We start from the raw sequence: 17,869 nt of genomic DNA, 5'->3' as shown, positions 1-17,869 counted from the left end.
CTGTGAACGATTACAGATATCGTTTTTCATGGTTACATGGTATGTAAGTATACCTTATACCTATTTCTCCATATATTGGATTTAAATATGACTACAAAATAAATAAAGTAAGTATACATTTTTTTAACTGTTTTATTATTTAACTAATATATTGACAAAAATATTTTTAGGTTATCAAGTTAATTGCAAGGAAGTGAAAAAAAATCTATTTAGACTAATTGTACATCACCAATGATATTTATTGAAAACTAAAAATTATGCTCGTGTTAATATTTTGTAATTTATATATTTTATAATTAATTTAAATGGGGTAACAACATCAATCATTACAACTTAAAAGATAAATTTATGTTGCGTTTGATACACATACCTACTCATGCTTAAATTGTGTAAATCAAATAAAAAATTTTAATTAGGTTTATGTAATATTTTTCTGTTTAAATTATTATTTATATGTGTTGATATAGTTTATTCAGAGTTGTAAATTGAGTGGAGAAAGATTAATTAAATATGAATTAACTAGTAATTTTATATTATTAGTATTTCATTTAAAATTATAAAAGCTTTGAAGATCAACTATCAAATGTATGAATATTATTAACGTATAAGATGAGAAAAAGAAGCAGTTGCAGTGTAAATTAAATATTAATAAATTCTTTTAAAACAGTTTGTTTACAAAATATTGTAATTATTATTTATTATTTGATATGTATACACTGCAATTACCTACTTTATTATATTGTCATCCGTATGCATAATCATTTAAGTGTAACTTAAAATCAATTTAAGTGTCACATAAGCACAGTTTTCTATATAATTTATAAAAAAAATCAGTTTCATTATAAAGCATTTATAAGTATCAAACTGTAAACACCAATTATTTTTTTACTAAAATTTTAATAAATAATTATCTTTGATAATGTCACTGTGACAAAGGTTTATCTTAAACTTTAATTTTAATACCTAACTAAATATGTATCTGCTAATTTGTCTCTTATTGTATTTCTTATCAACTTTCTTTCATATCATTCACTTGTAACTACAACAAAGTTAAAAAAATTTTAACTAGAAATTACATACATAAATATGTACACTAATATTTAAAAAACTGATATGTTACACTTTTTTATTGAATTCAAGAATAATAAAAAAAAAAAAAAATCAGCGATGTTAAAATCAAATATTACAACACAAATAACTAATCTAATTAACAAGTATATATAAAGACAACTCAATTATAGACATACATATATTTTTGTGAACATATACTACTTATAAAATTGAATGATAAAAAATGTTTAGGTTATATCAACAACGTTTTCCTATTCGTCAGTGTCCAAGTCATACAATGTTTTACCGAATATACAAATAATTAAGTATGAATGGTTTACTAAAACCAAAAAAATTGAAAACACAAATATAAACAATGATAATTCACTAGAAGTCTTATGTAAATTGATTGAGAATCCACATAACTCCTTGCGAGACATATGAAGTAATGGTCTGCATATTCTTAAGTTTAAGTTAACTATTTTTAACAAGGAACTAGGAATTATTATCGATTTGGTATCATGGTAACCATCAAAAAATTAAAAAAAAAATTATGAAATTCTGACACGGTCGTGTTGCACGAAACCACGATCTCACCCGTTATATCCCTTTGCCTTAATATCACCATTTGTTCGATTATCAATCGGGACGCCCGATATATTAATCGAACCCGTTTTCGAGGTCGGCGATGAGCCCCGAAGCGTTCGCGGATGGAGCGACGTCTGCTTTCTGCCGTCTCCGTGGCCTTTTATTATTTTTTGTTATTAATATTATTGTCATTTGACTTTTATTTTTTTTTTCTTTAAAAATCTGTTTTGTAAAATAACATTTCATTTTGTTTAATATTATTATTATTATTATTATTTAATTATCACATTAGTATTATCAATAATAATATATATTATTACCATTAATTGTGCTGTTAAATTGATTTTTTTTATTCTTTTCTTTATTAACAGATCGTTATATATTTGTATACATTAGATAGGTTATTGTGTGTGTGTGTGTTATGCATCGTGACAATCCGTAGTCCGGTCTAACGGTAATAAGACCCTACTTAGTAACACCTGATTTCCTCACAAGGTTGTTATCATCACAACCAACATTTTGCCGAAGATTTGGCACGATGTTGGCAACGAAAGCTCGGCATCATCATAGAACATATTTTAATATGGATTTAAAGTTACGTTACTGTTACAACATCATGTTGAGACTCTGGCGCCTATATTCCGAACATACAGCAAAATTTCAAGGTTAACTCAAATATTTATCAGTGAATATGATGAGGGCATCTAGTGGGGATTAAATGCAACAAGACGTGACAGTCCATTAAAATAATAAATTATAATATCTATAACAATAAAAGTCATTGTCGGAAGTAGGTACACTGATAATCATTTATAACCATTATATCTTGGGATCGAACGGTATTAAGCTTATTACTTATAAATTCTGGTTTTTATAAGCAATAAGTATTGCTGCGGCCTGAGTTACTAAGTATAACATATTTAAATACAAATACCTTCCAAAACCACACAATTTTGAGAAGCTCTATCTCGTCAACGAATTAATAAAAAATGTAAATTTAAACGTAATAATATATATAATAATATATAAGAAAAAAAGACTTACTAAATTATGAAATTTTTAGTATAGGTGGCCATTTGAAAAACAAAAGTTGATGGTGGTTTACCTAATAAATATAAGGGTGAAAAATATTAAACAAATATATAATTCAAGAACAGCATAGATCTAAGATGTTGAAAAAAAAAAATTTGAAAAAAGTGAATTATTTTTGAAATAATAAGTGTTTTACGCTTGGTGAATCACCCTGTAAGTTAGTCTTATATTATTTGAAGGCAAAACAAATTAATTGGACAACCGAATAATGGTGTATGATATTATTATTATTGAAAAATGTTCGAAATAAATTTAAAATATTTACAATGTGATTAAAATGTAAATTTCAGACTTTCGAAATAACTCTTAAATTATGTAGTATATCTTTAATATATCTTATCATTAATTATTTTTACAATATTTCAAACACACTCGCGTAATAAAAAAATATTATATATTTATGTATTTATTTATGTACAAAGTTAACTATTTAACATTATAAATAAATAAAACAGATCATGTTGAATACATTTAGTAAATATACTATTTCAATTAAAGCTATAAACCTTAAAAGTGTTTCTTATCTTTAGGATCATGACTATTCAATATCGCAAAACATTTTAATTTTGTCTAATTAATTTTTAAGATACTTTTGGATTTATTTATTTTACAATTACAAGTACACAAAAAATAGGATATAATACATATTATGCAATCAATTTTTATTATGAGTTTTATTTTAGAAAAATACTTTGATTTTGATGTTCAGTAGTTATAAAACAATTATTTTCTTGTAATAAAAATTCTAAAGTATTTTAATATAGTGAAAAAAAAAATCTAAATTATTATTTAAATTAATTAGTTTGTGTTTTTAATGAAAAATGTATGTGTACTATTTTTAGTGGAATTGATTTTTAAAACATTTAAGTTGACACTATTGAATCCTAATAATTAATTTTGTCTAGTATCAAATTATTTTTAATAAGATATTTAAGAAAATATAGTTGAATATAATTCAATGTGTTTACGAAATGTTAAAAATAGGCATCAATGTTTTAATACATTTAAATATTTAGATTAACTTCTCTAAAATTAAAATAAATAATTAAAATGTTTAACCTCTAAAAATTTTCACTAAAAGGGCTTAAAGCTTCAATGACTACTGGTACTAGTTGTACTCTAATATGACCAACAGCAATATTGGTATCTAGAACTATGCTCTCTATTATTAATATAAAGTCTAAATAAAAACTATAATAATAATTACTAATTCGTGGTCGACTTCTCAAAACATTTTTAAAATCATTCATATAACACATAGGTCCTTTAGTTTGTCGAATAAAATTGTACTAATTATTTTTTTTAATGGTATTTATCCATGTGGACTTGATTAAATCAGCTCCTTTTTCTCCTATCATATAAGCTGGTGCTACAGTATGTCCACCAGTAATGGTAGGCATTATCGAACAATCAATAACTCTAAGTTTGGATACTCCATACACCATGAGTTCTGGGCTGACCACTGCATTTCTATCATAATTTGGTCCCATTTTGCATGTTCCACACTGATGATGCATTTGCATTGTCAATCTTTGCACACAACAAGCCCAGTACAAGTCTGTTCCATACTGAAGATGCCGACAACCTGGTACGGATCGCATACTTAAGGTAGAACCTAATTTTTGAAATGGAGGTGTTTTATTTAGGTCTATGACCATTTTTATCCCTTCTACAATACGATATAAATCGACGGATTTATCGAAGAAATTGGCTCGAATCATGGGTTTGGAATAAGGGTTGGAATTTCTTAATCGAACCTGTAATTGGAACGAAAAATAAAAATAAAAAACACATTTTAACGATTTAAGTATTCAAATTAGTGAAAAAATAATATAAATACTATAGACACAAAGATATCATGTAACTTGCGCCAATGTATTATAAACATACTTGGCCTCTACTTTCCGGGTACATAAGCATTGGCCATATTGACCATCCATCTTTGTTGAGTATACCTTTGTGCAAATCATAATGAACGCTATCTGGTACTGACATGCTTCTTCTCAATATGCTGTGCCCTAAGCCTTCTTCGCCTCCCAAGTGCATAGGGACGAAAATGTATTCGATATCCGGTATGTCACCAGGATCCGTGTTATATTTTGTTTTCACATACCCCAGTCCTTCGCAACCCATGGTCGTGAGCCAGCCTGTGCCGTCGTAAAAATTAAGTGCCTCACGTATTCCTGATTTATAAATTCTGTCGGGTATTAATCCTATAGTTTGATTGATGGTAAACGCCAAGTTTGCGTACGAAGGGTGTTCTTGCAAGTTGTCCCCGACGCGCAAATCGCTTATGGTACTTATGCCTAGTGGTTCCAGATGTTCTTTGGGCCCTACACCCGAAAGCATTAAAAGCTTAGCAGAATTGAAAGCACCCGCTGATACGATAACTTCTTTTCTCGCCATCACTCGTCGCTTACTGTGTCCCTTGTCGAATTCCACGCCGAACGCGACCTTAGTACTCGGGTCTATCAGTATTTTCGTGACGAAAGCTCCTTCGACAATGTGTAGGTTCGTCATGTTCCCACGCAGATAAGCTTTAGCTGATGTCACTCGTCTGCCGTAGTTAATGGTGCCTTGGATTCGCGAAAAACCAACGTGGCTATTCGGGTCGTTATAGTCCACCACACGTAGCCCGACATCGGGAGCGGACTCCAGGAACGTTTCAACCAGTTTGGATTTGTATGGGGAATAACTAATCGGCATCGGACCACCGACTCCGTGGTAGGGCGAACGTTTCAGCTCCGGGATGGTGACGTCTTCATTTTTCAAGAAATACGGCAACACGTCATTGTAAGACCAACCCGGGTTGCCTGCTTCAGCCCAACGGTCGAAGTCTCTGACGTTGCCTCGGGTGTATATGTTGTTGTTGATGATCGTACTCCCGCCGAGCCCTTTGCCTTGCGGCCACACGCATCTTTTGTTCACCACGCCTTTGCAAGCGTTCGGTTCTTCTTCAGTCTTAAACGCCCAGTTGTAGTCCGTGAACTGAAAATAGTGAGCAATGGCTGGAATCGAGGTCGCCAGCGATTCCTGTTTACCCGCTTCGAGCAGTAAGATTTTCCATTCCGGGATCTCGGCCAGCCTACTGGCCACCGTGGCACCTGCCGCTCCGGCCCCGATGACGATGAAGTCATATTCATCTAGAATCGGTTTGCTGCCGAATAACGGGTCTTCTCGGAGTTTTATAAGGTTCGCGCGGTAACGATTGCCGAGATATGATAATACTTGGAAATTTAAGGCTAGACACTGTTGAACGGATACCAACCACCAGGAAACCGCTAAGAACGCCGAAACGTTAATGTCCATTGTACTACTGCAACTGCTTGCGTATCCGATTTGTTTTGTACATTCAGGATATCAGATCACCTTGAAAACATACGAGAATTCTATATATATATAAATAAAAAAATTAATTTACAACTAACATTTAGCTCTAAATGTAGTTATTAATTATCATTTACAACAGTATTAAAAATGCATATGAATCGCGGGGTAATCTGAAACAAGAAAAAATGTTAGTTTTGAACATTAATTTAGGAAAATTGGACGGTTGTTTTACTTCTTTGAGACCGTAAGATGTAAGTAGTTTATTTGCCCTAAGTTTATAACGGTGTGTAAATAGCGGTGTGACATTTTTGTGATGGAAATGAATCCTGAGAATATTATAATGTATTAATTTATTCAATCATTTCTATTGAAATTTGAGACGATACACGATATCGATAAACGTGGAAATCAATTGAACAATTAATATTTAAAAATATAAACCAAATATTGCACTATTTATGACTATAAACGTCCGTTCATCATTAAAATTTTAAATAAATAAATTGGATATGCTCACAGTGCGGTTATATTATAATATACCATAATAGTTGCATGTCCTGAAAAGTTTAAGTGAAACTATTATGAAAGCTGTAACAATACTTTATTAAAGTGTCACAGTGAACTATTAAAATACTAAACTACTAGTCTAAATAGATTTATATATTACTTTTAACTTGTTAATTAATGAATGTTGTACCACTTTAATTTGTTGATAAATTATTAAAATACAGGCTTATAAATATGAAATGTTCAACACATTTATTCTCAATATGAGCTTAAACAAAATGTAGAGTGATTAAAACTGATTATTAGTTTTATTTTAAAATCAGATAATTGCAACGAATTTCAATTATTATTCTTTGTTAAGAATGCTTTATATTGATTATTTTAATAAAAAAAAATTGAACAAAACAATAGCTTATGCACCTACCTATTTATTGTAATATCCATTAATGTATATTTTAAATAAAAAAAATTGATTAAACATTAGATTAATATCAGTATTAAAAAATTAAATGTAAATTAACCGTTTACCTGGGAAATATATGATTAAACATAAATGCGTAGTACCATTGGCACTAACTGAATAAAATCACAACTGTCACTACATACTATAATATTGTATACGCTTAAATCAACTCTTCTGCGCTTTCAGATATCAGGTTTCAGACTGTTTCTTTTATTCGTTATCGTATTGTTGTTTATTTATTTTCTACGGCAATTGTAATTAGTATATTTAAGTACATTTTTATAAATATTATTATAATAACAGTGAAAAATGTAATATTAATGTCATAATCATTGCGTTATTGCAACGTATTGTTTTAACAATTAAAAAAAGTAATAATTTTACTTAATCGTTAAAAAATATAACAATATGTTAAAATAACATTTATTATTTAGGTTAACGTTTATTATGGATATAAGCTCCATAGTATAATTTATCATATTTATAAACATATGTTATCCAAGTGATATGTTATGCATATATTTTGGTCTAAATATGTAATATTTTCAACTTTAAAGTCTTCAGTTAAAAATATCGAAAGTAAAGCGCATCAATAACTAAAAAAAATGTCCATCAAATGGAATTGCTATGAATTACGTATGTAACATTATACGCGTTGAAATGTTATACTCAAAATAATTGATAGTTATTATTATAATATTCGTATTATTTTTAATAAGCACACAAATGGCTAAAAAATTGCCAAGTACGTTTGTGCGGATGAATGAACGAAAATATGACCTACATATGATACAAGTTGAAGTATACAAGACAACGAGTGGTATTAATTATAATATATAAAACCTGCGGTTTTGGCGAATATTATACTCGACGATCGTTTTTCATTCATCGTGTTGTTCGATGGTGGATAGTAATATTTATTAATTAATTATTTTCGATAATAATATAATAAATAATTTACAAATATACTATCAAAATTGTACAATAAGATTATACTACGTACCTACGGTTTCCCGCGGTGCGTTGGGAGTGCCTACGAACGCATGCAGGTAACCTCGGTAACCACCCGGAACACGTGTGCAGTCGTCGGCGATCGCTCGGCTTTGAGATGCACACAAAATGTCAAGCTTAGGGCGACCATATTAAAAAATTAAAAAACGGGACAGCTGCTACTCCCCCCCAAAAAAAACCCTCATCCATATTCATTCACACACATTCGCACAAATCTCGAAAGTTAAAGTCCAAATCTCTGTCATATCATAAACAATTATTTTATTTTTACTTTACCCTTTTTTAGTAAAATAACCTAAATAATAAAATGTTTTTTTTTTAATTATTATTAAATAATATTTTCTCTTAATTATTCATCAAACAATACAATGTAGCATTTCAAAACTATAATAACTTTTTAAACAGTTATATATTTTATTTACAGGCATTAATTTAATAATTAATATTAAATTAATATTTTACATGGTTATCTTGGATCACTTAAAAATAAAATATCGTTAAAAAAAACCACGGAAAGTCATTGCTTACGTTCTTTCCTTTAAGTTTAACAGTTGGACCACACAAAACTGGTACTGCTAAACGTGGATTTGCTGTACGTTTGTAAGACGGATATAACGCACGCGGGTGTGGTATCCTCAGAACGGAGTAAATACGAAGTAATGTAGAGTACTTCCGGTAAAAAGAGTACTGTGCACAGTGCAAAAAAGTCTTATGGAGTTCGACGTGTGTACAAACGCATCACACGTTCCGCAATATTCACACTAATGTAATTCCGACCGGCGATTTGCAACCGTCGAATACGCTGAAGGAAAAATATTGTCGAAAACCATTATTGTAGTGGCGGACACGTGGCTACGGTTGGAAACTAATCTCATTTTTTACAGCCAAACATATTTTGCTGTTACATAACAATATATTGTAGTATGTGGAATATAATTCGGAGGAAATATGATCATTTTGCAGAAAAAAAAAATCATGGGTAAAAATGAAATGTATTTGTATTGATTTCCCCAAAAAAAAAAAAAATTGTCTCGTCGCTATATATATTATTTACTGTTATACGGTTAAGTTGATTCCGAAATTACTTCCGGAAAACGTTGAAGGCATGTTAAACTCATTATTAGTTATTATTTGAGATCACATAGATGATAAAACTCTATGATAAAAAAAAATATATATATATATATATATATATATATATATATCGGTCCGACTGAACGATCGGTTATTAATGTTAATATATTATATAATTTCAATCGTAATCTATGAGATTACTCGCATAAATTATGTAATAATTTATTATTTATAATACAAATTCAAACAAATCATCAGTCACGATTTTGTTTGATAACAAACTGTGATTTTGAAGTATGACACTTTTCAAGAATGTCAACGAATTGTTTAGATTACAATTATTAAAGTCTTAACAATATTACGCAGAAAATAATGTGTCATTTAAAATGTTACATACAAATTGAAAATTTGTATTCAATTTTATTAGCATATAAACATTTTATACATTTAAAATACTGTGAATTGTTTTTATTTGTCGGAATTGTTTTCGAATCCATTACTAATTGTAAATATTTAATAGTTATGTTACTAATTTTTATAGGTATTTACTTCGAAAATTAATGTTTTATTCTTATAGCCTCCATATAGCCTTGTCAGTATTTAAAATTACTTAATTTATGGCCTTAAAATTTATATCATACATTTTAATATTAATGCTGTAGAACAAAACCAAAATTAAAGTAAATTATTTAAACTTAAATCAGTTAGCAATCTATATTAAGATTACTGACCTGATGAAATTAAATTATTCGGTCATTATATCTTATTAGTGAAAAATAATTTATGTATATCATAACAGTATAAACTATGAATTCAAAAAAAAAAAAAAACGTTAACTCTAATTTAAAAATATTAGAGATATTCTATTTCCTTAATTATATTTACACCATCTGAAATCATTACAATATAATATTTATTGCAAAATGTAATGTAGGTAACTAAACAATCCGTTTAGTATCCTCGTTTTTTTTTTTTATTGTATAATATTTTGATGCTGTCATAATGTTCATTATCTATCTTTATAGAGTGGAATTTATTAAGTACAACAAAATAGAAATATTTTTTTAAGAGATTTCAGAAATGTTTATTATAAAATAATAAAGAATTTTATTTTATATTTTATTTATTTTTATTTTATTTTAATATGTTCCGATCAAAAATAACATCTTGTAAATTAACGTTGCTTATTACTTTTAAGTGTGAAAATCTATCAAAAATTATCAAAAAATATCAAATTTATATTTGTATGCATTTAGATTTTTTTATGATTTTACAAGCAGTAAAAAAAAAAAAAAAAATAAAAAAAAACTATGAATATTACTATGAATCAAAGTTTGTTTTTTTATTCCATAATATTGGTAATAAACGTAGTAAAAATATTTATGACTTTTTATAAAATAGACAAATCTCTGTATATTATTCATTTTTTTTTTTTATAAAAATAATTTATTTCGTGTTAACCAAGAACGTTTTTTACAGTACTTATAAAACTATTAGACAATTCACAATTTATTATTATAAATCTTAGAAATAAAATAATGTCTTCACTGTAATGACGATTTGTTCGTAATTTACATAAAACTGAATTAGTTATAATTATTTAGTCCATGTACTGAAATATACCCATAGTAACTTACAATACACATACAAGATAAATTAAACTTATTTAAAATCAATTAATAAATTTTTAGTGTAGGTAAGGCATAACATTTTTTAAATTATTAAAATACATTAAAATTTACCTGTTTTGATTTTTGCTATCGAGGATCTGAGGATTTTAGTTTAAATTAGATTACATTACACTGCAAGTAAAAACTAAAATTAAAACGTACGCGTAATCATAGTAATAACTGTTGATCATTGCAGGAACAATAATAAACAGATGTTTTAAAACTCATAAAATTGTACCATATTCAGTACACTAGTACAAACGTATTTTTCTCGACGTAACTACGATTAATCGTGTTTACTGTACAGCGCTTCTGCGAAACTAATAGGTTACTGAATACGACTGATCAAACTAAACGTGGTTGTTGGAAACACTATAGTTCTTTCTCTACGATATGTTATAACTGGGTGGGTAAAACATCGCACGTTAGATCACCTTAGTTAATTCGCCATTCCGCTCTTCATTTATTCCTACCTAAAAAAAATCGTGGAGCAACTCGCTAACGGATATTTATTCGTGTTCTTTTTATATATGTATTGTGTACCTTGATATCTTACCGATATAAAATATCATTAGGTATACTGTGTTCGACACGTTTTGATTGTACACATTTTATTAATATTTCTGTCGATGTGCAGGTTCCATTTGTTGCAAAATGAAAAAAAAATTGCATTGATTAGTTCACTTATCATCTTAATCATTAAATGTTTCCTCGAAATGATAATCAAATATTTTCATTTGAGCTATATTGATTTTTTCTATATTTTTTCTTCGCAATACCCATCTAGGTATGCAAAAACTAGGTTTATATCCAGCGTCAAAATAATAATTATTTTTATTTTTATATTACAAATCCATCATTCTACTAAATTATTATAATATTAACTTTATTATTTTCATAATATTTGCTGCTTTTTTTCCGGTCCGCCCTTAAACTGTTTTAAGTATAATAATTTTTGTACTATAGTTCATTGATATGATTTATCATTAACTAATAGTTAATGACCATATATTGAGTTAACTTTTAAGAAACAATATCTTTACAAAAACATATAATTATTTTCAAATTGGCAGTGTACGGAACTGCGGACTACGCATTATCTATAAATCCTTGTATATTATTATGTTGTACATTATTTCATATTCAATATGTATTTATGAATATAAATCAAAATCATTTTTTATCATACGGTACGGAAATAAATAAAATAATTTTGTTATTCATCGGTGTTATTTTAAAAACAATGTTGTGGTTTTGTAAAATTTGGTACATAAATCATATTTTATAGACCAGAATGATTAGAAATACCAATGTGTACATTGAAATGTACATAATCAAAGACAAATGATTAACAAATGTGATTGATATGGATTCACGTTTTATAATATTGAAACATTTTATTGTTTTAAATCGGTTAGTTTTTAAAAAGTCACAGTTGCACGGAAATATGTAGGTTTATTCAAATATGGTAACAAAAACGTGAGCCTTTAAAAAATATTTTTACACAATATGTCCGATAAAAACTATTTTTTTTTTTAAATGCATATTTTGATGTAGTCTGACCAATTATCCTGAAGAATCTGGATCGAATTCAAGGTCATCTATTGAAAATATTTTTTGTTATAAAATTGAACACATTGTAGACGGACAAAAATATTAACAAAATCGTTGTTTTGTTTTTACAATCAATAATTAATATTATTATTGATGCATATTATTATTATTATAATCTACTGAGGTATAAATGATAAAAAATTTTTAGTAATTTACCGTAAATAACTTAGTACCAATGGAATGTTTTAAGATTGTTTAGGATTGTATAGGTATTCATTAAAATGTCTAATAATGTATGACAATATTTTTTTTTAAATTAATTAAATTAAATAATTTTAAAACGAATTATTTTCATTGTATAAAACATGAAAATATGAAATTTGAATTAAAAAAAAAAAAAAAATGCTTTGAAAATTTCTTAATGCACATATATATTATATAGTTTTGAAAACTAAAACTTAAAAACATCTTACAGAAACTAAATATTTTGTACAGTGCCTTGTGGAAAAATAAAATCCTGGCACATTTTAATAGGAAAATGTTATAAAAACAATTTTTTTGCTATTATTAATATACAAATGAACAAGATATTATTAAACATAAACCATAGTAGGTATAATTTAAAATCAAGAAATGTGTAGTACAATACAAGTACATGCGTTAAAATATTAAATACGCATAAATGTTATTTTGCTGTTTAAGACAAATAAATTTGTTATGTCTGGCGAATTGTATTTGATTTATATTTTTATATATGTTTTAGAGAGCCTAAACGTTCTTGGAAATATACAGACTATAATGAGTACCAATTAGAGAATTTTAAGTATCTGTAATCTTTTAGTTACTCATGAATTATGATGTTCAAACTTTAATTCAAAAACATAATTTGCTACATACTTCTCTAATCATTTAAAATATTATTAAATTTAGTTGGCTTATTTTTTTTACAAATTAAAATGAAGTTAATTTTATAAAATCTTTAGATTTATAGTTTCATCACTTGAAAATTTTATTTGTAACTATTGCAAAATAAAATAATATAATGATGAACCATTTATATTTATGAACATTTTTTTTTTTTTTAATATTATTTGAGTCTTAACTAAGTGTTTTTAGTTTGAAAACTCTATGAAAACCCAATAACCAGTTTACTATAATAGTAATACCATAGTAGTATAGGAGTATATGTACGAGTGATAGTTAATCCTTTTTTGTCACTTAAAATAAAAGTAACCAATTCGATTTGCTTCAGTACTAATTTAATTAATTTGTATTGAGGCAATCTATTCAATATATTTATAAATTGTGAGTATGAATTTCAAATTAATTTTATTATTTCATAAACTAAATTTTTGTTCTATATTTGTTTATTATGTGTTATATCTTTACTTCGAAGAATTAATAAATAATTACTTTTACAATATATTTTTAACAGAATATTTTTCATACAGATTAATTATATTTCACTAATTGTCTTTGTTTTGATTTTATTATTTTATAATTAATTATACTTCCGCATTAAGTAATTTCACTAAACATTTAAGAAATAAAAATTGTTTTGACGGTCTTCGTTTCATTAATTTAAATCTTTTAATTATGTTATAGCTATTTTACAAAATACCTGTATAATATACAAATATAAAAGGTTAATTCAATAATAACTTGCACTCATTATGATTATCTAAATTCATCTTTACGAGTATATACATGTAACTATTCATATATATGTACAGATTGCAGATGTTTTATATTATTTAATTTTGCAATAATCTTGAGGAATAAACCACATCATTATTTCGCCTTGAATACACATATATAATAAAATTATTTTGTACTTGAAGACATATTGGTTCAAATTCATATAAGTTTCAAAACATAATATTTGATAAATACGATATTGAATTCTGAAATTAAGACTTATAAATTTAATTAGTAAAGAAATTCGATTATAATCATACGTCTCGTGTCTGTTATGAAACTAAAAAGCTGTGTTATCACATTGTTTTAATTTAATTTGTTAAACTAGTAACTCATTTTGTGTGTTTAGGAAACATTCCGATGAAAGCATATTTAATTGCGTTGTTATATGATGCATTTGATTTATAACTCTTATATAAAATCCTCGCTGAGGATCGATTATAAACACGATGATTTATTACTACTTCCAAAGGAATATCATTATTACTACGACTAATACGACCGTCATAGAGACACCAAAGAAGTGTCCACTGTATTTCTACCTATATATGTCCATTGCCAGAATCCTGTCCGAGGAACGAAATAACGAAGAATGAGTACAAACGTTGTCTATGTTCAGTGCCGGATTACCCACTAGGCGGAATGGCGCCCGCCTTAGGGCCTCACTTATTTAAGGGGCCATGTAAAAACGGAAAACTTTTTTTTTTTATGTAATAGTACCTGTATTTTATTTACGAATTTACGGGACAAAAGTCATTATGAAATATTTTATACATCAAGTTGTAGGTATTATATGCAGTAATAATAAGACAATTTTTTTGAAAAGAATAGAAATAATGTAATAATTAGTTAATTTTTTTTGTAAATAAAAAAACATTTAATAAGCATGATTTTATTTATTAATAATAGTTCGTTATTATAAAGGCTGTATATTTTAATTATTGGATAGTAATGTTAAAGATGTATGTAAAAAATAATTTTGTAGGGCCTAACCTAGGGTCTACAAATGTTTAATCCGTCACTGTCCATGTTTCTCTGTTTTCTTGATGATCGTTGTTTTTAATTGTTTTTATCAGTTATTTTTGTTAAAATTTATATATATTAATATATTGTAATTATACTTCTTATTTGGTAATTTTTAAAAAAATTGGAACTGTATTTGAATTAAAAAAGTGTAAATATAGATAAAGAAAATTACCTAATAAAAAAAAATGCTTTAAATAGTCATTGATTGTGTAATTTGTCTATTTAAATGGCATAATCGAAAATAATTTACTCACTTAATAATATATTCAAATACAATTTAATTGACCATTTACATTTTTATACTCCTCGATTAGTTGAATATTAATTGAAATTTTGTTATTGTTTTATTTGATTGTTCCGATAGTCGAGATGATTCAAAGAATTAAACGATTATTTAAAACATTTTAAGAATCGGTCTCTATACATTGTAAAAAATACGATGCACGTGTTCTCGTGAAGTTGTTCTCAATGACGTTCTCGCGAGTTTCCTGCGGATATTTAACATTATTATGCTAATTTTTTCGACCCATGATTTTTCATTAACAATTTCCTTTCGTCGAAGACAATTAATATTTAATCTTTTATAAAACATGTTTGTTGTTTTTTTTTTTTATACTTTTCGTCGTAAGTATGTCAAATCGTAATTCGAATTCTGTTCAGTTATTTTGTTCGTGTACAACGGTTATTACCAACGATAACCGGTAAACCATTTTTATATAAAATTATATATATATATATATATAATAAATATTTAAAAGTTATTTTATTTGGATTGTTTGACGACAGCAACGTCGAACGGAATGAGTTTCGTTTGGATTGCGCGCATCGTACGATTAAAATATAAATACGTGCCGTTAAAAACATCCGAGGCTTGTCACTGTTACGACGAGAATAATAATAATTAGCGTTTTTTTAATTTTTGTTTTTTTTTTTACGTCTTCCAGGGAACTCAGACGAATAACATAGTACCGTGCGCGCAGGTGAACACAATAAGCGTATTTTTACGACGAAACGTAAAACGGTATTGCGGTAACCCGATTTTCACGTAGCGCGCTGAAACGATATTGTTTCCGCGTGTCAGGTACCCGGGCCCGTCGCGAACACGTTTCCGCGTGGCGCGTGACGTCGGGTACGCGAGTCGTGTCTGGGGCGCACGCGCGCTAAACGTCGGAGCGGTAATCGGCGCAACGTAAAGCCGCGATCGATAGGCCGTGCGCACGTGTGCATTACGTAACGTAGTGATTGTATCGCTCCGAGCGATCTCGACGACAATCGGTACACAATGCGAGTCCGGTGGACAATACGGGCGTATTGTTGCGGCGGCGCGGGGCTCTTTGCTTTCGTTCCGGGACGCGATAATCGCGCGCGTTTCCGTTACGTTCGACCGTTCGTCGTGTCCGACGCCGCGGCGTTACGTGACGCGTCGCCTCGGATTTTCGATAAACCGCCGGTTAGGTTACGAGCGGTTACGCGGTAACGAGCGCGAGCCACGCTTTCGGGGTCGCGCGGGTTTCGCGACGTTACGACCGCGCGGAGAACCCTGCGCGGGCCCGATGCGGATCCCGTCGTCGTGCCACGGGACCGATGCGCAAGGCCGGATCAAGCACCTATTGGGCCCCGGGACTGACATTTTATATGGTCCCTTCTGACAAAATATACATTACAATGCTGCATATCGCAGAACGATACTTCTTTTTAACTATTTCACAAATTATCAATTGCATTAAAAAATTATAAAATTAATAGCTGTATACGATTTATGTCTATAGAACTACTAATTTTAGTATGATAAAAAATGTGTATCGGCTTAAAATTGTATGGGCCCCTTTCACTTGGGTACTCGAGAGGGCCCCTGGGCTACCGCCCCGGCTAGACCCTCCTTTAATCCGGCCTTGTCGATGCGTACGGTTCGCGTGTCTCGTCTTGGCCGCGAACGCAATAGTGGCGCGTGTACATAACGCGTGGATCTTGCGATTTCAAACTTAAACTTTGAACTACCGCACATCATATCTAGCGGAAACTACAGTTGAACGGGTCTCAAAAACATGTATAATATATTAGTACACAAACAAACGGTTTGTGTACAGAAATAAGTAAACGAACGCTTAGCCCGGAGTATGTTTTACAAATATAATGATACTACGTTTATTTATTTATTTGTGTACATAAACTATTTGTTTGTTTATTTTTTATATTAACTGTTTTTTACTAAATTTATTATTTTTATTTAATTTTTTATCATTTTACTATACATATCTATATATATATATATATTTTGTATTTGTATGTAATTACAATAAACTATGTCTAACTTCTTTTCCCACTTGTCTCGTACAATACTTTTTTTTTGTACTTCTTAAATCAATAATTCCGTGGCAACAATATATTATCAAAAGTAAGTATAGCGCGATAGTTAAAATATTTTAAATATTCATTTTTAATTTTAGTAATATGAAATCGACCATTTTTTTGTGTTTCAATTGTAAACACGGTTATAAACAAACTATTTTAATTTCGTATGACTGAACGCATTCGAAAAATCGTACTTATCGTGTCACGTAAGCTGTTTTCATTTGTTTTGGGTGTTTTTTCCATTTTCAAAACCGATTTTCCTATTTGTCGTGTCTACGACTGCGTTAGAATCCGTCTCACCGCACCAGTGGATACATTTGACCGAGGAATCGGGCAACGTCGTTTATGCGATAACCCGCGGTCGCCTAACGGTGTATTTTCATTGAATGGGCGACAACGGTTGTTTGGCAAAAATGTTGTTACTCGCGAGATTATTTTATAATTTTATTCAGCG

The 17,869-nt window shown here is 28.8% G+C and overlaps 1 protein-coding gene across 4 annotated transcripts; it reads right to left on the bottom strand.

Moving 5' to 3' along the window:
- Positions 1–3,633: 3,633 nt before the first annotated feature.
- Positions 3,634–11,155, bottom strand: LOC112683693 (glucose dehydrogenase [FAD, quinone]-like). 4 transcript variants are annotated; one of them, XM_025554834.1, is made up of 3 exons: positions 10,858–11,155; positions 4,621–6,099; positions 3,634–4,487 (listed from the first exon to the last, which is right to left on the bottom strand). In XM_025554834.1, exons 2-3 carry the CDS (start codon positions 6,037–6,039, stop codon positions 4,020–4,022), a joined length of 1,887 nt encoding a protein of 628 aa, XP_025410619.1. In that variant the 5' UTR covers positions 6,040–6,099; positions 10,858–11,155; the 3' UTR covers positions 3,634–4,019. The 4 variants fall into 4 exon arrangements, with proteins under 4 accessions (XP_025410619.1, XP_025410621.1, XP_025410620.1 ...); XM_025554836.1 differs by lacking the exon at positions 10,858–11,155 and adding an exon at positions 7,096–7,189; XM_025554835.1 differs by lacking the exon at positions 10,858–11,155 and adding an exon at positions 6,159–6,233.
- Between the last annotated feature and the right edge of the window lie 6,714 nt (positions 11,156–17,869).

This window comes from Sipha flava, unplaced genomic scaffold (assembly GCF_003268045.1).
Source record: "Sipha flava isolate LNK unplaced genomic scaffold, YSA_version1 232_pilon_pilon, whole genome shotgun sequence".
Classification (NCBI taxonomy): Eukaryota; Metazoa; Arthropoda; class Insecta; order Hemiptera; family Aphididae; genus Sipha; species Sipha flava.
The sequence above is the reverse complement of the archived record's forward strand: the minus strand, read 5'-3'. Positions and strand labels throughout refer to the sequence as shown.